Genomic DNA, 24,366 nt, shown 5'->3' with positions numbered 1-24,366 from the left:
TTAGACTTCAAAGGACCCTTACCTAGCTCATCCAAGAACCGTTTTCTACTGACTATTGTTGATGAATATTCAAGGTTCCCTTTTGCATTTCCTTGTACAGATATTTCGGCATCTACTGTTGTGAGAGTATTGACTATGGTGTTTTCGCTCTTTGGTACACCAGCTTATATACATTCCGACAGAGGAGCTTCGTTCATGTCACATGAACTGAAATCATTTCTCACCTCCTTAGGCGTTGCTACAAGTAGAACTACTGCCTACAGCCCCCAAGGAAATGGTCAGGTCGAAAGATACAATGGAATAATATGGAAGACTGTACTTTTGACCTTAAAGTCAAAAGGGTTAAAGACAGAACAATGGGAAGAAGTGCTTCAGTCAGCACTTCACTCTATTAGATCACTGTTGTGCACCTCAACAAATGCTACCCCACATGAACGTATGTTCACTCATCCCAGAAGATCTTTCAATGGTCGCTCCTTGCCTACATGGTTAACTAAACCAGGTCAAGTTTTAATGAAAAACCATTTGCGGCACAGCAAGTATGACCCGATTGTTCAGGAAGTCGAATTAATAGAGGCAAATCCAGACTATGCATATGTAAAGCTTCCCAATGGGCAAGAATCAAGTGTTTCCATTAGACATTTGGCTCCAAGAGGGGACTTCCCAGTCAAGCTTGACGGACCTCCCTTGAGCCCATCTATTGACTCCGGAGAACTGACATCACAAAACTCCTCATGCGATGAAGAGACAGGGCAAGATAAGGGCATACCTAATTCGAGTAAGAGTGTCTCTGAACAACCCAAGAGTCCATCTCCACAGAAAGGTTCTCCACGTGGACGGCAGCGAAGGCTACCAGCCTATCTAAATGACTACATCAGATACTAATCGATTTTTAGTGGGGGTGAATGTGGTATAAACATACTATGTTGTTGATCTTAATTTTAATAATTGTATTTGTCGTGGCAACACTTAAGTTGTTTACTTAAACTGTGTTATTCTTGCTGAATAAAACCTTGATTAGGTTTTTACTGAAACTGATATTTTACTACACTCCCAATATTAAGATTCCTACAATCTTAAAACTATATACATAAAGGTAAATATGTTAAAAAACAATTACAATGAAACTTTGGATCTAGAACAATTAATGGATGGATGATCAGATAGACTTCGTTAGATACTCATTTATTTTGTTTGAGGAGTACATCACAGGAGAATAATTTTTGCTAGTCAATAGCTGTTTTCCCAACTTTTTGTACGGAAAGACCATGAGATGGAAGGTGTAGCAAGCGTTTACTAGTAAATGAGGTAATTTCAGGCATATGCAAAACAAGGATGGTGGAAAATGGAAGGGTGGATGGATGGTAGAATGGTTGACATGAAGGAAATATAAGGATCAACATCAGTTAAAGAGAGGGTTATTTTCATTTGCCACATGTGCTAGGCTGAGATTGAAAGAAATAGTAATGTGGCTTGGCTAACCTGTTTCTCAGCAGCAGAGTACCTGTACGGACATACCCCTTTTAACATCTATTTCTTGCTTTGAGAATGGTCCTATAAATCGCTCACTTGCAACGACTAATTTCAAAAACGAATACACAAGACAATTGATGGCCGCAACTTCTGCAATTTAGAGGCATTCGGTTGGAAGCGCAGATATTCAAAAACAGTGAAAGGTAATTTTCTTCGAATATGGAATATTAACAACATTACCCAAATGGACTTTTCCAAACTTTGCCAAATTCGAGCGTTCATGTCCTTCCATCTCCCGCGAGAAAAAAGAATAACGCAAGGCAAATTAAATTACAGAATGAAACGTCAAGCGTAACGAACGATGTGAAGAAAATAGGATAAAGTAAATGGTTCATTAATGTTTTTTTAAGTTTTGGCATTCTGTTATTTATAATTAATCACGTTTACGGTATAATTAATGGAAATGTGTTGTCTGCAGTAGGAGTTTTTGCGTAGTCAATGTCTAAAATGTCATTATTGTGTTACAGAAGGAGTACGTCTCATTGTCAGTGAACAAAATATTTCGTTTATAACCAGAATCGAAGTTAAAATATTGTTAGAGCGGTGAAGTGTTTACAATATTTTGAATGACCGGACGGAGATACGTTGATCTCCTTTCCTGGGTGGCAATGTGGAGGTGAAACTTGAATTCTTCTGTCACCATTATACAACCAATGTTTAAGCTCAAGTGAGTGTTCACATATGATGTGGTAGCTGAGAATTTGGATATTCATTTAGCTTTTTTCGTGGAAAACGACCTCTCTTTCCTTTTGCCCTTGTTTCCATTTTGAGATGTAGTAGGTCACACCTATTGATTCAGACCTGCTTGCTTTCAGTGAACGTCGTTGTGTCGAATAATATTTTTCTATTGATACGCCATCAATAATTTTGGTTCTCGTTGTTTGCATACTTGTACATTTTCACAAGTTTTAGCATTTCACACATTCTAATTGCTTATTTATTCTTACAGGGAACAAGATGACTGTTTTCAGGGAAGGTAAAGAAAGTGGAAGTAGTACTGGCCCGCCAAAGAAGAAAAGTTGTTTGTCACTTTCGCGAAGCATTCATTCTCTTAATAAGCAGGACCTTAGGTCTCCGGTTAGCCTATCTGAATCTTTTTCTTCACCTACTTCCCAGTCCTCTGGGTCCTCATACAGAAGTATTGGACTCTTAGCTGCTTATAGTCGGATTTCGGATCAGGAAATGATGAGTAGCAGTCGAGCTGATGGCACTTTAACTTCTATTACCGCTGCATCAAATTATTTATTCCCTTCGTATGCAGCGCATAATAGTAATGGTCGCCTTAATCCGTATGGGATAGGGGTAGATACTAATCATAGTGTTTCTAGAAATGACCACTCAGAATTTGGTTTTGCTGCATCTTTATGCAACTTAGGGAATACATGTTTCCTTAACAGTGTTCTTTACACCCTTCGGTTTGCCCCTTGTTTCTTACACAATCTCCATCATTTAGTGATGGATCTGCAAAAAGTGTATGGGAAAGATGGTAGTGGAAGTTTGGGACGATCAACAACCAGGGATGGATTTTTCGATGGTTACCAAACTCTGAAGAAATTTGAGAAATCTAAAATTCAAATAGCCACTGAGAAGCTGCATGATTTGTATGTATCATTGCACACGGCAGAGAAGAAAGAATGTGGTGAGCCATTTCAGCCAGATGGATTCCTTCATGCTTTAAGGTGAGTGCATGAAGTGTAGTATTTATTTTGAGTTCTTGTTCATTACCGTTGCTTCTTGTATCTGTGGTACCTATAATAAATATGTGCAGGTGTGTTTAAATTATATTTTCGCTGGAACCCACTACTTGTAATGTTTATGCATACCTTCTTTGAAAATACCCCATAAACACACTTGATATGTCAAAGTGGCCACAATGTGCCTAGGTAATAGATATGGTGAACTTGATATTTTTTTAAAAAGTGAATGCATAAGTGTTCCTTTGTTATATTTTGATATTTTTCATTTTCATACTTTTAACTTACCTTCTAGTTACTATGCCTCCAGTCTTGTTTTGAATAAATTTGATTGAAATTGCTTGAATGTAGTAATATAACCAGGAGTATTTGCACTTTTTTTGTCTTTACATTAACACTCTGTGAAAGGCACAATATCTCTGATTTTGCTGAATATTCCATATTTTTATTATTTTCATTTTCTTATCAGCAGTTAAAAATATTACTGTAGTGGTTTTTTCTGTTGTTTCATAAAGTTAGTTCATTTTTCTTTTCAATGAAGCCATATTCAATCATTTAATGTTGTTTCAGTACACTAGGAGAGATAGATAATTTACGAGTGCTCATTGTTGTTGGTGAGTAATATTCATGTGTCAAATGGATTTTTTCTTAATTTCAGGGATGTTAATCAAATCTTTGAAGGAAACCAGCAGCATGACGCCCATGAATTACTTATGTGCCTTTTAAATAACATTCGTGATACATGCCAGCAACTTGCTAATGCTCATGCTGATTGTCAAGGCCCCTCCTTGGAATTGGATTTACCTGGATCATCATCATCCTCCTCATCGTCGACCACGTCCTCAACATCTTCACGGCGGACATGGAACATGCATAAGACATGGAAAAAAAAGAAAAGCAAAGGGAGTGCAATAAGCATGACCCTTAAAGGGAAGAAAGATTGTGCAGATGGAAAAGTAGGTGATGTCCTCACAGATGTGGCCCTGGAATCCAGCACAGAACATGTGGCATTTTCTTCTAATACAAAAGAGAAAGCTTATCCCAATCCTCAGACTTCAGTACCAAATTTTATCAGCAGGGACTTCGAGGGTGTTACTCTACTGCGGACCAAGTGTTTGGAGTGTGAGCACGTTACAGAACAACGGGAAACTTTCTGTGACATATGTGTACCCATAACCTCAGACTTCAGTATGGAATCAGGTGAGTGATATTTGCTTGAAAGTGATTTGAAATTGAATTCGAATTTGAGTTCAGTCGTGATTAGTATTCTAGGAAATAAAATTGTGTATGATGATTTCGTTTTATCCCTCATTTGTACGATATTTATCCTTCAGGTGAATTACCTTTGCGACCAAGCGACATATTCAGGAGTGCTATTTTGGCTAGTGAAAATCTGCGTGATTTGAACAAGTATTGGTGCGAACAATGCCTTAGGTATAATGAGGCTTGCAGGACAGTGCGGTATGAATCATTACCTCGATTACTTATCCTTCATTTGAATAGATTTTCTGCCCAGCCCAGTGAAAATGTGGGAAGTCATCATAGTAGCAAGGCATGGTAAGTTTTTCAATACTCAATAGCGCTACTTAAATGAAATATTTTAATTGATAACATTTATGATGGACATCAATGTTGGAGATGAAAACTTTTTTATGGAAAAATATCAGTGAATGTAGCGTTACAATCTTATTAGGTTAGTTCCAAAAGATTTTATCTGTGTTATGGTGGGAATGAATTGGAGTGTCTGCTGACACTCACCATCGTAGATGTCAGTCAGAGAGTACACTACATGATTTTAATGATATTGCCTATCCAAAGTAAGGCCACACTTTGCTACTCATTTACTGCTTTTGTTTGTGCATACATGGGGTTGGAAGTTACTATTGAGCATGGTCACATATGTGTCATATGGCATCTATATGCAACTCATAACCAAAAATTGTTTATAATTTTATTGAACCTACTGTTAAAATACAGTAAGGAATGTCGTTTAATATCTGAAGCAAGTATATACTGAATGATTGACCAAAATCCTACTTGGATCTGTGTTGCAAACATTTGGAGTGGATGGTTTAATTTCAGTTCTCATGTCAGATATTGTATGCCTAAGAATTTTTTTGCCCAGAATCTATTTATTTATCAGTCTGTTGGATCTTTCTCGTCAATTGAACAGGTGGATTTGGGTTGGTTTACTCTCTAAATGTGTAATATGTATAAATCACTTTTGTTGTGAGAAAAGCCGTATTTCAAATGATGATCATAAGCGTGATAAGCTCAGGTGTTTTTTTCATTTTCAAAGATTAATTTAATATTGATATTTTTGCCAGGCCAATGACTTGTATGTACAAAGTGAAGAACTACATGCCCACTCCAATGACGCTGGACTGCTTCTGCGAGACTTGTCGTGAAAGTGAAATGGAGCCAACTCCACATTCCTATCGTTTGTATGGTGTTATTATGCATATTGGTGCTTCTATTGCCTCGGGCCACTACGTATCCTATGTGCGTGCTTCTCAAAGTGAATATGAGTACTATCAGTGTGACTATGATCAATGCTCTGGACTTGGAGGGAGCAGTGTGAATTGTAATCTGGCAGCGGGTGCTGGAAAAGGATCAACTGGAAGTGGTAGTTCAGGTTAGTATTTTATTGTACATGAACCAAAACCCATGCAAATATAGCAGCATAAATTAATGACCCTTTGTTTAGGATGAGGAATCGATTTAAGATAATACATAGAAGTTGAAAGATAATAAATCATTCCTCATCTATTACCTGCTGGTAAGAGAGACCTTTCTTGTTCCATACTACCATAAATGCTCCTTGATCTATTCTTTTAAGTTGATTTTAATGAGTCCTCATAATCCCCAGAAAATCACTTGATACATATATAAGACCCTTGTTATATCCAAAGGTGGGAGATGGAGTCCCTCGATTCCCATATTCACCATTAATTACTGCTTTTATTTTGTATTGATATTATTTGATTGGTATGATGCATCTTATCACTTTGCATCTGCAAAAATAATTTTCCAGACACAGTGTCAAACAGTTGCATTGCATTGTTGCAAGAGAGACACTCATAGAAGGCATAGACTCTCACTCAAAGAGTGCGAATTAACTCAGCCCTTAACACATTCAATGCTGAGCACATCAATTGACGTGCTCCCGTCCAAGCCGAGATATGGAGCACGTCAATTGATGTGCTCTGCCGGTCGGGCCAGGAGCCCTTTCTCCACATATGTGACTAATATCCACTTCTGAGTCTTCCAATCATGTGTATGGCCTTCTGCAAGCTTCCCTCTTTCAACCCGTGTGCACCGTCAGTAAATAGCGGTATTTGAATGGAAGGTATGGCGTGGAAAACTCCCTCTTTTTTCTGTCTTATTTTATTGGCCGATTCTGACAACTTTCATGAAAATCGGGCCTGTATTGAATGTGTTAACCCACTGGGTTGCCCTACACTGTCATTTAATTGACTAGATGCTTCTCTGCCTTTCACCCACCACACTCTGTGCATTCAGATGAGTGAAATTGGACGACAAAACTCTGCGATTGCATTAAAAACAATTTAGAGAATTCTATATAGTGTATTTACTCGTGCAAGCCAAGTCCTCGTGTATTCCTCCCAACCCCATCTTTGGGCCGGCTCGTGAGGAAAAAAAAGTTCCTGATGTATTATGGGTGCGGTCTAATATAGGAACTTGTGATTCGTTGCTAAATTGATAAATTTACATTTTTATGATTAATACTTATTACTTACTTACACCTTAAGGTTAAATAATGTTAGATATGTAATTCCTGCGAAGGTTTCCTAGCTTCAGTGCCTAATTTTGGTGAAATAAACGATAAGAATTTAGGGGAAAATGGAACGCGTCTTACATTAAAATTTGGAGGATTCGTGTAAGTTGGTGTGCAGCTTCTACGGGTCAATATGATATGCGTTCAATGATTGGATCACCTGCGTGTAGACAAATTTTTCACACCTGAGATGCCACTCTGGTAACATTGTGGATTTATTCAGTGCATGAATTAGTGATAAACAAATACAGTGAAAGCCTGGTTTAACAAGTGCTCATAATCCTTTGGAAATTACTCGCTAAACCGAGCGCTCGTTGTATCTGAAGGTGTTGAATAAGCCCACCAAAGTCTCATAATCGTTCGTATTTACAGTTTTTCTTTTGTTTCCATGGTTTTTAACGAAGTTAAACAGCTAAAGAGTCATTATCAGGCACAATCTAATTGAGCATCAACACATTTAAAGAAAGAAACGGCAGATTTTCAATTTTATGAAATATTAATTCCCCCAGTTTCAATGATTTAATTTCCGTTCTTGTATATTATGATCACCAAAGAAAGCTGTAAAAACAGCATAAATAGTCGGAATCAATATGTTTGGATTGCAGTGTAAGTTTTTGGATAATTTTGTGAATAAGGAACCATGTGAGATGGATGAGCAAGGCTGGGGAGTAGCTGAGAAGCAGTGAACCATACAGCAAGAGTCAGTAACATCATTAACTTCTCTGTAACAGTGATTTTTTTGCCTTGAATATCATGAAAAGTGGACAACTAATAAAAAAAAATGGAAAAGTATTTGTCTAATTATTTTTCAATCTCTAATGCTTTTGGCAGTAATAAAAAAATGGGCCACCAAGTTTTTAACAGACAGTACATGCATTTTATGTGGTAAGTGACCCTACTTGCTAATATTTCTGTGGAAATATATCTTATTTTCTGTAGGTGCAGGTGGCCTTTTCAAGTTTTTCAAGCCAAAGCAAGCAGATTTTTCCAAGACCAGTGGCCAGGGAAATATGTGTCGAAGTTCGCAGTGCTGTGGCATGAGGATGAATCGTGCTGCTTTGGCTGCCTTCAACAGGGGCTATACGTCATCATATCGTTCATCCAATACTTTGCCATGTGGTGCTGCTTCATATTCTCCAGAGAACAGGATGTTAATGGGAGGTCATCGTCAAGTACACATGAAGGATCCAGTGCCTTCAGTGGCCGATACATCAGTACCTGAAGACCCTTGGTTGGTATGTGATGATGAAAGTATTCAGCCCCTTACTCGTAAAGAATTTGAGGAAATATTGGCTCCAAGGTCTTCGACAGTAACTGCACTGACTCCTTACTTACTGTTCTATGCTAAGTGCCCTTGAGTCTATGCTTTTTCCTATGGTTCAACAAACTTATTCATTCCATTTATTTTGTGTACATTCTTTGATGATTTATCTATTACTGTATATAAATTTTTCAGTGGAATTATTAAGTGACCTAAGGTATTGCATTTTAAGACCAACTTCAGTTATATTGTTCTTCATGAATGTTTTAGTTTGTGATTGTTAATAGTTATTAATATGAGTGATATCTATTTTTTGGAAAGGTATGGAGAGTCTTCACTGATAATGCGTGCATACCCACTACTGTGATCTAGAAATGTCATGTCAAGTAATATGAATTATTCTGTCGTACCAAAAGTATTTTTTTAATGTTAGAAAATATAGATTATATTAGAATTAACATGTCAGATTGAACATAAATATCTACACAAAGTCTGATATGTGTAATGGGCTTGACTGAAGAATTGCAATTATTGTGAAAACTGAGGAGTATTTGTTGCTGCAGTTGTACTTAAATTTTACTCTCTTTCATATGTAAAGCCATAGTTATTGCAGATTTATTCAAGATTTTACATAATGTTTTTGATTTTTAGACTCATTTTATGATAAATCCAGTTTGTGGAAAAAAGGAAAGTTGAGTCCATTTCAGTTAATGCCTCACATCACACCGCTGCAATTTAACTTTGGTATTAATCCTTGGAATGGTTACATTTTCTGTGCCAATAAGTTGAATCTTGGATGCTGAGTGAAGTGAAGGAAGGACCACTGTGATTCCTCCGACAGTTTTATCACTTGCTACTGAAAGTACTTATTGAATGCTAGAATTTCAAATAGCTTCTTTATAATTCAAGGACAGTTCTGCCTCATCAGTGGGATCTATTGCTCCTAAGGTTTCTCCCTGTACTTATGCATTTATAAAATGTGTAATTTTTTGTATTCTTATTCCCAGACTTCTTTCAAAAGGTGCAGCAACATGTTTCACTCCAGTGGTTTATCAATATCAGTGAGCTACATTTTACTAGTTAATATTTTGTAATAATTTGTTGTGCACATGAAGAATGTCACTAATCACAAGAAAAGAGATAAATATTTCCCAAGATGTTTTGTACCCATCTGGAATGTTGCTATGGTCTTTGACATATTTCTATTCATTCCCTGAGTAACCAAACGTTTCAAATAGGTGACTATATTATGAAAGCATAGATGATTATGGCCATGGTATAAATGCTTCCTTAAGCTGTCAGACTACCAATCAAATTGAGTAATTTTTCTATTTGAGGTAATTAAAATATAGTTCTTTCAATTTACTAACATGAAAGATGCATTGAAAGGTTATTTATGTATTGCCATAAATTTGGATAGCAATAATTTGATGAGATGTAGCCTATTCAGCACAAGCAGTCAGTTTTGACTTATAGATGTAACTTTTATAAACACTTAATAGGCTTAGAATACATGAATTTAAATCACAAAACTAGTGAAACCTATGGAAACATCTGATATTACATGATGGCAATAATAAACCAACTTTTAAATTCCTTAGTGTTCTTCAGCCTCTGACTATTTTGAGATTATTGTAAAGTAATTTGCCAAATCATTAGTGAATAAAGGTATCAGCCTTGAAGTTGAAGATCCTCTAAAGCCATAATATGTTATCACTGCTTAATTGTTAAATTTTTGTTCTTGTATATTGTTATTATAGTTGCAAATATATGCTTTTTCATGATAAAAACTCTTTCTTAATGTTGTAATATGGATATATCTTCATTAAATCAAGATATACTCAAATGTTGCCCAAAAGTATGATGGCCTGTGAGATAGGCATGACTGTAGATGCTATATTTGGTCAAATGTCTGCTAATTGCTGATGGGGAGAGACGGCACAAATAATCAGAAAATGCGGACAACCCAAACTTTCGCTTTAATGTCTCGTTATTTTCATAATTTACGTAAAACAAATAATATATCATTATTAATGCAGTTTTTCTGTTATTTTAGAGTGCTTCCCCAACCTTTCTTCGCCAGTTTGCGATCTTTTTAGCGGCGATAATATGGTTGTACTCGTATTATTAATGCTCCATGTAAGGCCTCGTTTTGAAAACTACACATCCGTGGCTATGTGATAACAGATACAGAAAAGTGGTTTGCACAAATGCTTCAAAACCACTGCTCAACGTCGGAAACTACACTGTCACGCACCACGCCACGAAGTCGTGAGGAGCATGAAACTGCGAGGCTTGGAAAACAGAAACACGGTGCTCCCATGAATGCAGCTAGTGCGCAATCGCTTCAGTTTTACGAAGGGGATTCGAATGGAAATAATAAGCCCGGTATATCCTAGCATTAATGCAGTAATAGGGTGGTTTCCTATTATTTTTATATTGCCTAAATCGAAAATTATTACTCCTGGAGTACGTATTTCACGCTTTTAGATTTTTAAATGACGATATCTACTTTTCGCGATTAAATGAAAAGTGAAAATTTTCTAGCGCGCGAAAACGTGACGCGTTAGTATGAATGTCGGGAAATCTCTCCGTGTGACGTATTTCTGGTTCCTGCTGCCGCCTTGTGAGGTGACCTTGAGGCGAGTTGAGCGCTGATACGATGCAGGCTGCTAGTGGGTAGCTGAGTACCCTGCTCGCTGGTAGCGCTTGGCTTAAATAAGGATTATTAATACGTTATCAAATGAAGAAAACTTTCTGACCTTAGCCAGTTTTAATAAGTGATTATTAAGACATGTTTCCCTGAGCTCTGCGCCTCATGCATGCATTGGTAACCTCAGACGACGTATAACTCCTATCTTCTCGTATAGAAACTAGGTCCCTGTGACGTCACGTGGAGTGGCATCGCATGGGCGCCAATCTGGACTTTTTAAATGCGGTTAAAATGGACCATTGCCATTCGTCAAAAACGGTATTTCTAAAACGAAATAATTTGTATATTTTGAATACAGTAATGGTGGGTAACGAATCGCAATCAATGACTTTCGTTTTCTTTGATGAAGGAAACTACCCTTTTCCGATGATTTTGCGTCTGATTTTATTTTTTATAAAGTTTGCAGAAAATGTTGAGGGAAAGTGAAAATCATGCACGGATAATCCGCAACATGGATATTCCGAAGCCGGATAATTGGGAGTGTGATGTAGTAGAATTTTTACAACCTCAACCAAACATGGAATGTCAGACAAGACAACAGAATCAAAATGCCTGGCACTTTTGACTCAAGTAAGATTTAAAAACACAAAGAATAGAATCCCAGGTAACGTCAACATCTACTTTTGAGGTCGAAGCAGCTTCTTGGCTTGCATTGATTAAATTTCAATTTAAAATAGAATGTGTGTTATATAACCCATTCCTTGTCCTTGTAAAAATATAAATATAATATTAGGTATGTATTTAAAAGTATTGAAGTAATTTTGGCTGTTTCAAATTTCTTATCTATCGCAGTAACCACATAAGATTAACCTGGAATTTTGTAAAATTTCCCTTGAAAACCGCAAATCATGCATGAATTTTTTGCTTTGATTGGCTGAACACCTTGTTTAAAGAAATACTTCTTGTGAGGTCAGCAGGGTTGGAGAAGGAGAGTTAAGGAGTGCATTGGATTTTTGGGTACTGGCTAGGAAATTGATGGGTGAATTATCTCATGAATAATTAATCTGATGATGGATAATGAAGGTTCCACTGTATTCATAATGGGGAACTTGCATGAATTTTTTTTATTTCACAGGCGAACAGAAAATTATTTTCTGAGTACAACAAAGAAAACCGCATGTATATCTGAGTTTTCCTTCGCGAGATATTTAATGATAAATATAACGAATTTTAAAGCGCGGGAAAAACTCCCTCACCCCCCAAGCCACTGCCGACGAAGCCTCGATGACGTCAAAGGTGCCTAAACATCACGCGAAGCTATTGTTGTGATTGTTTGTAATAGTTGCCTGCCGTTGTGAGAGCTTCGTTTGTTAGACGTGTTGATTATTTTCTATTTAAAGATAAATATCCGACGATAGAGGCTTGGAAGCCCTCATATTTTGCATTATTTATAATATTAATATCTGAGTAACGGCATAAAATATAAAACTGGAGCAATTAAACCAAAAATTTTATAATACCTAAATAACATCGTGGTAGGAGTCTGAGCCACGGCCATTGGAAGGGGGATACGTTAATTGTAAGTTAATGTTACCGACGGCATATCATTCATTTAAATATGTAATTAGAACAAATTTGATGTTTACTAATGTCCGCTTAGCTTTTATGTACACAATAACTTCATCCGTTTATTCGTAGGTACCGGAGAATTCGTCGTTTAGGACTGTCTGTGCTTTTATTATGGGGTGAATTCCAGTCAATGCAACCTTCGCTCGCTGATTGGAGACATCTAGGAACATTTTTGTGCCAAAATAGTGTTATTTTCAACGTGACACCTCCCGTTAAGCTACTGATAATAATCACAGTGCCAGTGGTTGTAATGCACAAAGTTTGACAAGGTTGAAAAATATCGGCCAAGAGTTATCAGTGTTCCATCGTGATTGAATTGTAAAAAGTGCTATTACGCTATCGATAAATGTCTAACAGTGGTGTAAAAATTGTCAGTGGCGTGCTAATCTCCGTTGTTCACTGTAGATATGACATTTCACGATCGCGCTATTGAAATAAAAACTGTGTGTGAAGTTTGTTATTCCATTATTTCAACGAATAGTAGTGAGAAAAGTCACCTGTGTCACTTGTGTGGGCTAATTTAAGGGTTGAAATCAGTGAATAAATAGTTGTTTTCATCATAATGATTTCTGTTATTGTAAGTTGTACGTGATGAATATAATAATGTGATAGTGACTTCCAGTTTTTGATCAGAGTATTTGCCTATTTTCCACTATATTTTTATGGTATATGCTAGTATATTGTTTATGGATTTACTTATATTATTGAAATAGGTTATGGCTTGTGTGTGTGTTGGCAGCGGAACCGATTCGCGATCTCACATGTGGATTTTGTGCAGACTGTTTTGCTGTGAATCCGTACCGTAGGACGGATAGGACTACCTTCTCCGCTAATTCGGCGTTGCCAAATTCAACAGCACAGCTTACGATCGTTATCCTCCAGTATTACAAGTTTCTTTTACATCTCGATTTGCCGCCGACGTATAGCAATAATTTGTCTTAACAAATTCCATGAGGGTCGTGGCATCAATTTTTGGTGTCCTAAAAAAAGGCTGGTGTCCTAACAACCCATGCCACACGCCTTAGGCGGCTTGCGGGGTATTATGTAGATGTAGATGGATTTCAGGTGTACTATTCGAACGAGTGGCAACGTTATCATCCATTTTTCTGATAACTAAAACATACGAAGTGAAACGCTTGTACTTCATCATCCCGATGCCGCATTATTAATATCCCAAGTAATAATCTAGGCACAATAGCAATAGGAAAACTTTCCCAAGAATAACAGAACAAAATACAGTGACGATGAGCGGCTAAATACTCCCTCAAAACAAATTTTACACCATGCGCTCAGCGTATTTCCCAACTCCCTGCGGTTGTTTAGGCACCTATGACGTCACGCCTGGCCTCGGCAACGCTCGGGTGTCTTCGCGCAGTGGTCGGATCAGAGAAATTTTTCTCGATTTTAAATGCAATTTTTTTATTTCTTTTGATGTTGAATGGAGAAACTAAAGGTATTTTTGCGAGCTAATGTATCCATTTGACTTATTCAAAATAGTTTTTAGAGCAATCTACGACCCATGCAAGTTCCTCATTAACATCAATCTCAGCATTCAAAGAAAACTAAGTTGAAAACATCCACTCTTTAATTAACTTGCATGTATGCTCTGAGGCTAGGACTGGCTCACTGCTGAAAGATATTTAACTTAGCAGGCTGTTCTTTGGACATAGGTGTGCATAAAAAATTGATAGTTGTTATTTTGTAGGATATTATATCTATTTAAAATGGCCATCAAACTCTAAATTTGAAGATTTGGATGCAACAGTCGTAGGCATCAAAATTCTTTCTCGGCAGGTTTGATGTTTGCAAACTCTTATAACAGTTCCACAATTCCACAGCGCCCTTAGCAATAGTGTTCTCCATTTGTTTAGGGCTAGGCTTGTGTCATTTTTCAGCAAGGATCATGAATGATTGGTGATGAATTTTGAAAATCTATTTTGTTTGTGGACTGAGGTACATATTCTTAAATATGCTCAGGAACCTGGCTTGTTTTTATTACTGAAACTACTGTGTCTGCACAAACTTATGTATGTATTTAAAATCCAATAATAGAGCCCATTGAACTAAACTGGAGTAATAATAATTAGGAATAGTACCACTTTTTACCAGTAGAAACGAAAATGGTTCCTATGAATTGCGACGTTTTATTATCATTTATTCCATATTTCCCTGTGGATAGCAATTCTTAGGCCAGGAATTCATTGGCTCTTTGTTAGAGGAGGGACATTTTATGGGGGTACTTAAACTTAGATGGAAATAGGACATAAGAATCAAGAAATTATAATCTTTTTTTCGAAATGGCGTGAGATTTTTTAGTCCTTTTCTATTAGTTAGAAAAATAGCTAACACTGACCATTCATAATTATTTGCACTATATTAGGATATCTCTTTCATCCTTTAAATATAAGGACAAAATTTTTTATCTTTGAGTTTCTAGGTTTTTGCTTTACATAAATTCTACTTCAAAGATCAATCATGGGCTGACTAAAAATGGCCATGGCCAACATGTCATGTGACCTGGCTGATGTATCGTGCTTCTTAGTGTTCTCCAATAAAACTGACCAAAAAAGGGTACATATATATTTACTTTGAAATGATGATTCTCGTGCTTTTCTCAGGCAAATCGATGTCTTTTTGAAGTAGCAATTGTTGGTTTATATGGGTTAGGCCAATGAGGGGTTGAGGGGCCTTGCTCAAAATGGGATCATGAGCATATACGTATTTTAAATCATTGTGATGTTTTGAAAGATATTGGGAAGAAATTTTGGCCCTTTGCAATGGATAAACTGTTAAAAGAGCTCTCAAATAGCTTTTAAACCTTTTTTTTATTTCATTGCAGATAGTTTTAAATGGTAGTTACAGAACTTAATATGTATGTGATATTACTTTTTATCACATTTATCATGACGTTCTTGTGAAATCTACTTTCCCAAAATAAACTGTGTGCACTTGAAATACATTATCATGGAGTGTTTCATTATATGGTTTGGAAACTGATAGTTAGGATAGAGGGCAAGAAAAGACTGAAAACTTTTGAGGTATGGATGTGTTGGAGAATGAAAAAGGTGAAGTGCACAGGGTGGAAAAGGTACAGCAAGTGGAAAAGGTACAGCAAAGTGCTGGACATGGTGGGTGAGGAAAGGAAACAAGATGAGATGCAGTTAGGTCAGAGGGTTTGAATGGAGGGAGTACTGAGCTGAGAGGGGAAATTAAAATCCATGTTAGACGGAGGAATGCAGGGTAAGCAAGGGAGGGAAGGAAGACAATATAGATGCATAGAAATTTGAAAGAGAGCAGGACTTATTTGAAAATTTGCGTTTGGGTGGTTGAAATTCGGAAGGGGGAGGCAGGATGATTCGCATAATGCTCCAATTAAACCTACCTTAATTAGTGTAATACCTTTAATGATTTGAAATACGATACTCTTATTTTGTATGCTAAGTGATGAACCCATTCCTGCCGGCGGCTACGAGAGTAAAACGTTTTCCGGGCTACAAGTAGCATAATAATATTTTAAACTGCTCTGAAGAGAACTTTTTTTTTGGGTGGAGTTACCCGAGTATTCTCATCCCTCCGATTTGGGACCAAACTTAACCCGGCCCGGTGCTTATCCTGGCCACTGGACTAACCCTCTTATCCTATCTTAGCATGACTCCGCGGTCAACTTATTGTGTTACCAGTGTTTTTTAAACCAAATAGATATTGCATTTGATTTTCAACAAATTTTTAAAGCATTGTGTAATTTTAATGGATTTCCAGCATCAAAGTTAGTGAACTCTAGGTACTAAGTCCAGAAGTCGGTCATACACAATGCTAACATTTCATTTAAAAATATCTTACGTGGAGAAAAAAATGAAGAATTCATTTCAAAGTATAAAAAATTGTAGTCTGCAACAAAATATATCATTGCAAAAACCATTGACGGTATACCCACTTCACAACAGATTTCTGCAGCGAGGATGATCAAGAATGAGTGGGAGGGTCAGGCTTAATTGCTGAGGAGTGGCCCTAAGGTCTTGCTGAGCTGGGTCTCAGGCCGGGCCTGAATGCATCTGACAATGGCTACCTGAATGGTCACTTTCCTTCCCCCTTGTCGGCTATAGCCGACATCCAGTTGTTTGCGTTGAAAAATCCACTACGGCTATGCCCAAAGTTAGGTATTCTTCGTATGAAAATACTAGTCGGCCCCACCTGACGTTCGGCACTAAAGAGTTAAGAGGATATCAATCACTATTCGTATAAAGTGAAGAATTTCATCACAAGGAAGAGCAGAGTCATATTATAAATAATAGTTTATTTAAAAAAACAATAGGATTTACAAATACATTTACAAAAGTTTCTGCAGCCTGGTTTTTTTGTAATCATTCAGTGTCCATTAATTTTCTCTTGCAGTAGTTCTGCTATTTCTGCCAAGTAATTAGTCTTCCAGTCGACATTATTTAAAGCTTTTTCACCTGTTTGCTCTACCATCAGCTTTGATGGAGCAAATGATGATTCCGATCCCATGGACTTCAACTAGTAAAATGAAAGTTTTATAAGTCATAACAATCTCATGATGTGCATGTATGTTTCAGTTTTATTTGTAATCGTTTCCAGTGAAAACCACAGAAAAAATGATATGAGAATGCAATTAAAGATTCACTTACCTCATTATACTCAGCCAGTGTGTTCACCTCACTGCCAACAGCATAGTAATATCTTCCTAAGCGAATAGCTTTTGGGCCATAGCTGTGTGATAAATAAAAATAGATTTTCATCTTTTATATTTGATAAATTAAGCTTACACACGTACAACTAAAAGGGTCTAGCAGGTTAACATGGTGATAAGTGCCTAAGCTTTTGAAAATGAAAAATATACACTTAAAGTGCATCCAAAATTATGCGTTTCCCCAAAGCTTCAGGCCTTAACAATGGAAATTAACCCCAAAAAAAATTGAAACACGATTTTTAGTTTTTTAACCATATCTCCAGATTATAATTTTGCAAAATTGTGTTTTTGATTTCAAAATGTATATAATAGTACATCATACCATCACGATTTTTTTTTTTGGCCGAAAACTAAACTTTTGATAAGTTTGAAATTTTTTAAATTAAATTAAAATTTTTAGGAAACAATGGACTCGCCAAAAAAAATATATGTTGCTACCCCTACATCAATTTTTTTTTATTTTTTCAATTGGTGGAACACAGTCAAAAACATTTATAACTGCTTTGTGCCATTTTCATCTATGTATTCCAAGGGGGTATTTGATTTGCTGTTGAGAGCAAGGATTGTTGATCAGTTTTTTATTGATTAAGAATAAAGATTAACATAAACAATGCCTATCAAACTTAGATTAATCGTAATTATTGGTTTTAACAATACTGTAAAGCTTTAAGTTCATCTTCAAGCTTCGAGAAATACAACGTCTGCCGAAAATGATTTATTTTCATATCTCTTGACTCTAAATATCCATGAAGTTATCGCCAGCATTTGAGCCAATTTCCTAAAAGTGTGAGGTATGAGGTTAAAGCTAGGAGTACTTACTATTTGTACAACTCTTCATGATGGTTCTTCAAAAAGCTAAAAGCCACATAATGGCCAGTATTTCCTCCAGCTACACTGACAAATGCGGAGTAACTGTCTTGTCGCCTGATGCCAGAGTTAGGATCTTTACCCCATTCAAGATACCTGAAGTTGTTAAAAAGAAGAGTATTTTAATGTTTTTAGGTAGGTATTCTGTAAATTTGGTTTTTCATATTCATTTCTTCATGCGAAAGCTTAGTGTAACCATTGGTTTCATTCATATGGTCACACAAAGTTAACAATCACTATTATCTGCATTTTAAACTGAGTGAATGGTTTATCACTTTATGTATGTATTACCGAATATCCGTCTGTAGTCATGTTTAAGAGTTAATTATTTTAGTTAGGGGTTGTTTGTTACATCACTTTTCTTTATTAAAGTGCTCAAATAACCCCATGTAAACAGCTGTGTGAAATTACATATGAATTTATGTTACCTCAGTTGGTGTCCAGCAATGTCCAAAACCCATAATACTCTAGGAAATTTTAGTCTAGGAAAGCTCTAGCAATTTTTGTATTTCTATGGAAAACTGTGAAATTACCTGGGGGCCAATTTATTCTAGGGCAGGGAAACTCTTTTCATTCTTATGCTTGGCTTAGAGCAAATATCTGTCCTCTATGTTTTATACCCTTTTATTCATGTGCACTTTCATCCAGCCAAAATCAAGGTTACCAGGACTGATATATAGAATGTGGATTTGGTAGAAATTTCAATTAAATGTTGTAGGGGAAAAATTCTGATAAGACTCAGAAAAAATAAATAATTGCTTGCTAAACTCAAGAGGAAATTGTATTACAATACTCTGGACTGGAAGCTGATCATCTGGAGATAAAATACAAACAAACTTTGGTATTCAGAGGTGTCTTACCTTATCCATTATTATACGGACTAGGTGTGATTTTACTTTAAAAAAAGGGGTACGTAGTTCTTTTTCTTTGATGGAGATAATATTTTTCTTTGATGTGTATGATAAAACTTTGCACAGATGCAATGTTCTTAAAGTAGATAGTTAGGTTTTCTACTAATTTCACCCTTAAAATATATATTGCAATTGCACATCATTTACCACTTAGTGGCAGTGGGAAAGTAACATTTTTTCTTATCCTAGAATATCCATGGATTTTCAGAGAGAATTTTGCCAGGAGTTACCTTATTATTGAAATATTTATCTAGGTGGTTATTATTTATGGAGGTAACTGGTGAATTTAGGTATAAAATTTGATCATTCTCTCATGCACTTTTGCATTGATGCATAAACCTCACCTTCGTAATAACCATTCTTCTTGTGAACAACCCAAGGAGTGTAGGAGTACACTTTTTTCAGATCCAACGTTTGATTTCTTATATCTCTCCCAAGCAAAATCCCATTCATCTTCATCACCATATTTGAGTGCAGTGCAGTAGGTTACTGAGCGGAGATTCCTTGCTATCCTGTAAATTATAATTAATGGGATTGATATTATATTAGTGTAATTAAAAGATAAAAGTTAATGATTAAATTGAAAAAGGGGTACAAGGATGTGATGGGACCTCAGTATGTGGAAGGAGCAGTGAATAAATCTGCAAAGTAGGGTTCGTCCACATCTTGAGGTCAGGGAACTGAAAAATTTATGTAACAGTCCGCAAAAATTCGGGGAATTTTTGTGTATCTCATTGATAAATAATGATAGTGGTTACAAGGCTAGTTTTTATTCTGCAGTTTAACGCTAAAAGATAATTTTTCAAATCCTTATGCTCTTACTTTTTTGCATTCCCTCTTTATGCATCTGGCATATATTTTCTTGTGTCAGTGGATGCAGTATTAATCAGAATGGAAAATAACTTACGGGTTGTGAGAGTCAGGGTCCGTTTCATTTTGCCATTTCTTATAAGCAGTGATAGCTTGTTCCACACAGTCTCCAACTTCATAAGTACAAGACCAGCCTATGATTTGCTGACGCTGCTTCACATCAAATAAAAGATTATCATCTGGATCTACAGTTGATACCTCTTCATAAATGGGTGTCAAGAGTTTCTTCATAAATTTCTGAAAAGTGAAGACTTCAGTATCATTTCTGTCAGATTCAAGGGCTAGTATTCATTTAATAATAGAATGGTTTTTGTGATATTCAGTATTTATTTTGTAAGGGAAGGTAATGTTTGGAATTAAAATATTTCATGGCTCCCTAGCCAGTTCATTGCTTACCTTTAATACTCCATAGTTTCCTGTTCGTCTCAACATCCTGTCAATGTAGGCTATGTTATGTAAGGCAGCTCTCCAGGGAAGGTAGTGTTTTTCTTGCTGCAGGTAATTAAGCAGATCAAATACCATGGAGTATCTCAGCTTACCAACTCTTGCCAAATTCATGGCATCATCTATCACCTGTGCTCTGTTCACGACATGAATTTTTTCATACTCTGGGCTATTGAAGGCATCTATGATCATCTTCCAGTTTTCTTCATCGTAATTGACTCGATACAGGCCTGTGGCAAAAATATTTTGTTAATATTGACATTTCCACTACTATTTTTTCATCTCTTGTCAATGTAAATTTTTTCTAGGCTTTTCTTAGCTTGCTTTGCAAAACTCAAACCAGCTATAAATTTTGAACATTTTTAAGAGGCAATCATTTCTTTAGATTTTGTATTTTCTAATTTTTCTCAGAACACTCTAGCGTTATCCATACTACTGTTGTCAAACTAACTTGGAATGCCCTTGATGAAGTATCTTCCAGTTGTATTGAAAATTAAAACGAATCTAAAGTCTGTTTCTTAATTTTCTCACCTCTATGTGGTAACTAACTTGACGTTTTCATTTACAAATGTGAGACTTTTTCCCAGGTGAGTTACGTGGAGACTAGGCAGTTCCCACGCCTCTTAAAACAAAATCATGTCATCACTTTCAAATGACATTTTTATGTACAGTTTCAATGTAATCACTTGCTGCAGCATTTGAAAAAGGTATTACACTCGTTTCAAGGATGACTCCAGGCATTTGTGGTCATAACTTGGCTGAAAGACATCAAGGCCTTAACTGGCAGAAGGGTGTCAAGTGGTTAAAACTCATTCAAGATTTTTGGGAGTAAATGGCTTTAGTATGACGAATTAAATCCTTATGAATAAATCCTTGGAATGAATCCTATAATGCTCCTGAAATGCACTTCTCCTCTAACTGAACTACCAATGAAAATGTTTTCAGGCTACAAACTTGGAAGACAATTGTGACAAACACTTTTATGTTGACATCCGTGTGTGTGAATGGAATTATAGTACCTTAGCTGGGCATAGGTGAAGTCGTATAGTGCTTGCATTGTGGCAGAAATGATTTAGGATATCCTAGCTCATCTTTTATGTGCGGTTTGTCAAAATTTCAGTTTTGAAAGAATTATATAAATGGTAAAACTTGCCTGACGCTTGCATGTTAAACAAGATCCATTTGTTTGCATTTGGAAGGCCAGTCACCTCTGTGGAGAATTCTTTTGGCAGCCACATTTTTGGTGCTGTTTGTTCAAAATCTGCCTCATCTTGTGTTGTGTAACTCAGAGGAACCCACCATTGAACACCTGGATCTCGGAAGTATTTGATTCCGAAGAACTTTTCCTGAAAAAAATTAGAGAAAATCTAGTTATTTCAAGTCTTTCGTGTGATTTAAGTTTGGTATTATATTTCCTCATGACAATAAAACAGTCTCATTGACACTGCGATTAATATATCTTCTAAAGCTTTTTGAGAATACTATGTCTATATTCTTATGATTTTAGGGTAATGCATACATATTTTTTTATCTAATAGCTTAGTGCAAATGTGAGAGTCAGGAATTCATTGGTGTTTATTAAAGGATAGTCTCCAGATGAGAGATGAATATTTTTAGTCATTAAAACTTCTTTCCTGTGGGAGTGTTGCTTGTTCTTAGGGGGTACCAGCTAGAGAAGTGATTAGCAAACATTCCAATGATCCGTAGTCAAATGATAGATATGTAGTCAAGGTTCTCCTGTGCTATAGAATCTCATTTTATTACCTGTGTTACTTCAGCACTCCCATTTTCATAGTTCCTCTTGACAGTTATTAGTGGAAATCCAGTTTGGCGTGTCCAGGTGTCCATGATAGTCTTCACTGTCAAATGACTTGGCAGAGTCTTGTCAAGATGAGCCTGTGTGGTTAGGGCATTCCATAAGTCATCTTGCTCAGCATTTTTGTATTTGTGGGATTTCAAGTATCGGCTCACACCATTCCGGAAAGTGTCTTCTCCCAGGAATAAGTTCATCATTCTTAAGATGAATGATCCTGAAAATCAAGTCATTAACAAAAGGCTGGTATATTATTTGGAGAAATGACTGTTGTGTGAGGTATGTAAACCACTTTGGAAGAGGATTTGGTGGGTTCAAGGGAACAATTCTTTGTCTTGAAGCTGACAGGTAGCCTGGCTTCGGCTCAAGCTCAAAATTTCTGTTTAGGTAAACTGTTGGCTTCAATTTTTTGTATAATATGTATGTACTATCTTTTAAATGGTATCAGTAAGGCCACAGGTAGGCACGAAGAATTGTGTGGTACATAATTGTTAATACAGTGAATCCAAAGCTGGATCAGAATGCATGGTAGCTGCTGAACACTTTGACTTTTATATGATGTTTGGCCCTAAAATGCTTGATTTTTATTCTTTTAGGTTACTTCAAAATGGCATTTAAAGTGCAGAATTATCTCCTGGTTTTGATTTTTCATTATTTTTCCACTTACAATTTACATTACAGCATTTACAGTGAAAGTGACGTAGGACATTAATAGACGAGCTCTGGCACTGGTAGAAGATCGAGACCACTTAGACGTACTCCAAGGGCAACATATTCAGGAGGCAGCTACTAAATGCAGGTGAAGTTTTTTTTGGGTGGGAAATGGAATTTTTAGAACAAAATTTCTTTATCACTCATAAAAAGGTCAACACTACACAACCAATTTTTACTGATACTCTTATTGTTGTTTGCTTTTATTTTAAATATTTGTTTTTAAATTGCAATAATTAGGAGATCATTCATTTTTCTGCAGAATGCCTGTATTTCTCTCCAATTTTATCACCAATTCTTTTGCACACCGGCAAGCTAATACATATCTAATTATTTTTCATTTTTTCCAGTTCTAACTAAAAATTACACCCTAATGATTATTCACAGAAATGCAAATACATAGTATGGCAACATCAATATTCAATATGAAATTGTCTTATCTCTAATTCTGATGATAGTCATCAAATCGACCAGTCCCCTGGAAATTTTCTTCAATATTGAGAATGAAATATTCTGAGCTAAAAATGGTGTTGAATTTCAGTTCCCCTTCTCCACCATTTAAATATATATGTATAATCATTGCTTTCATTTTCATCCTTAGCAAGAATAAATGTCTTTCAAGTAACTTTTTAATCACGAGGAAATTTGGATTACCTTACAAGAAAAAAGTCTATGATACCATAGTTTTATTTCCTTATAATATAGAGAATTGAAGGAAATTATTTTTCTGCAATATGCAGTAGTCCTAGGAATCCAAAATTTCAATATTGGTGTGGCCTGATTGTTAAAATGATTCAGTGCGAATTTTCCTGGAATCCATGCGCCATTGCAGTATGAGATATTCCATTTCCCATTTTTTTAGTTTTGGGTTAATATTTTTTTTAATTTCACCTGCAACTTACCTTTTTTGTAAGAAATGGTATCAAATATTTGTGAGATTTCAGAAGGATGCCCAATTGGTACTGAAACTGGATGAGAAGATTTCAGGGAATCTAAAGCTGTCACAATCATGTAACCTTCTACTGCATTTTCATCTTTTAATCCCCACTCTGGCATTATCTGAAAAAAATGGTGAAATAGGTGACGGGTAAGAGGTAGTCCTAATGCATATATATTCACTTTTTACTGAGTTAATACATATTAAAAACAGCATTTGGTAATCCAAGTCTCGTGTGAGTCCTTAGTTCAATTTGAAGCTTTGTCACTCTAGATTCATAGCTATGATTATGAAATTGGATTTGAGGGTCTTTATCATTTAAAAGTAGCTTACTTAAATTTTATACAACTATTAAGAGTATGGTAGATTCAGATCGAATCTCTTTCAAAATAGAAAAAAGGAATTTTATGTCCTAATTTTCCTACTTTCTTAATCATTTGCCAGAAAGTTATTTTTATTCATATCATTATTATACATTGGAGTAAGTTTTCCTGTGCTCCACTCATAATGATATACTTAATCTTGACCCTAGAAGT

General features: G+C 36.1%; 2 protein-coding genes across 4 annotated transcripts in view; one reads left to right on the top strand and one right to left on the bottom strand.

Moving 5' to 3' along the window:
- Positions 1–1,749: 1,749 nt before the first annotated feature.
- On the top strand, positions 1,750–10,096 carry LOC124161511 (ubiquitin carboxyl-terminal hydrolase 1). 3 transcript variants are annotated; one of them, XM_046537858.1, is made up of 7 exons: positions 1,750–1,855; positions 2,001–2,200; positions 2,483–3,212; positions 3,886–4,427; positions 4,562–4,784; positions 5,555–5,862; positions 7,966–10,096. In XM_046537858.1, the coding sequence occupies exons 3-7, from the start codon at positions 2,491–2,493 to the stop codon at positions 8,382–8,384; spliced, it is 2,214 nt and encodes a 737-aa protein (XP_046393814.1). In that variant the 5' UTR covers positions 1,750–1,855; positions 2,001–2,200; positions 2,483–2,490; the 3' UTR covers positions 8,385–10,096. The 3 variants fall into 3 exon arrangements, with proteins under 3 accessions (XP_046393814.1, XP_046393830.1, XP_046393823.1); XM_046537874.1 differs by having other exon boundaries at positions 1,806–1,862; XM_046537867.1 differs by having other exon boundaries at positions 1,815–1,921.
- A 6,750-nt stretch (positions 10,097–16,846) lies between these two features.
- Positions 16,847–24,366, bottom strand: part of LOC124161504 (aminopeptidase N-like) — a 39,773-nt gene continuing 32,253 nt past the window's right edge. The window contains exons 7-15 of the mRNA XM_046537845.1: positions 23,796–23,952; positions 22,134–22,399; positions 21,523–21,715; positions 20,322–20,599; positions 19,963–20,162; positions 19,400–19,567; positions 18,097–18,240; positions 17,216–17,297; positions 16,847–17,084 (exon numbers count right to left, since the gene is read on the bottom strand). Of these exons, the coding sequence (XP_046393801.1) occupies positions 16,935–17,084; positions 17,216–17,297; positions 18,097–18,240; positions 19,400–19,567; positions 19,963–20,162; positions 20,322–20,599; positions 21,523–21,715; positions 22,134–22,399; positions 23,796–23,952 (1,638 nt within the window). The 3' untranslated portion in view covers positions 16,847–16,934. The remainder of the gene's footprint in view (positions 17,085–17,215; positions 17,298–18,096; positions 18,241–19,399; positions 19,568–19,962; positions 20,163–20,321; positions 20,600–21,522; positions 21,716–22,133; positions 22,400–23,795; positions 23,953–24,366) is intronic.

The sequence above is a fragment of the Ischnura elegans genome, chromosome 1 (genome assembly GCF_921293095.1).
Source record: "Ischnura elegans chromosome 1, ioIscEleg1.1, whole genome shotgun sequence".
Lineage (NCBI taxonomy): Eukaryota > Metazoa > Arthropoda > Insecta > Odonata > Coenagrionidae > Ischnura > Ischnura elegans.
This window is presented reverse-complemented; position numbering and strand designations above follow the sequence as displayed.

Excerpts from the sequence above, each read along its gene's own strand:
- LOC124161511 (XM_046537858.1), top strand. The coding sequence starts at position 2,491 with ATGACTGTTTTCAGGGAAGGTAAAGAAAGTGGAAGTAGTACTGGCCCG. Across the intron at positions 4,428-4,561 it reads AGACTTCAGTATGGAATCAG|GTGAATTACCTTTGCGACCA; the intron begins GTGAGTGATATT and ends TTTATCCTTCAG. Across the intron at positions 5,863-7,965 it reads AACTGGAAGTGGTAGTTCAG|GTGCAGGTGGCCTTTTCAAG; the intron begins GTTAGTATTTTA and ends TATTTTCTGTAG.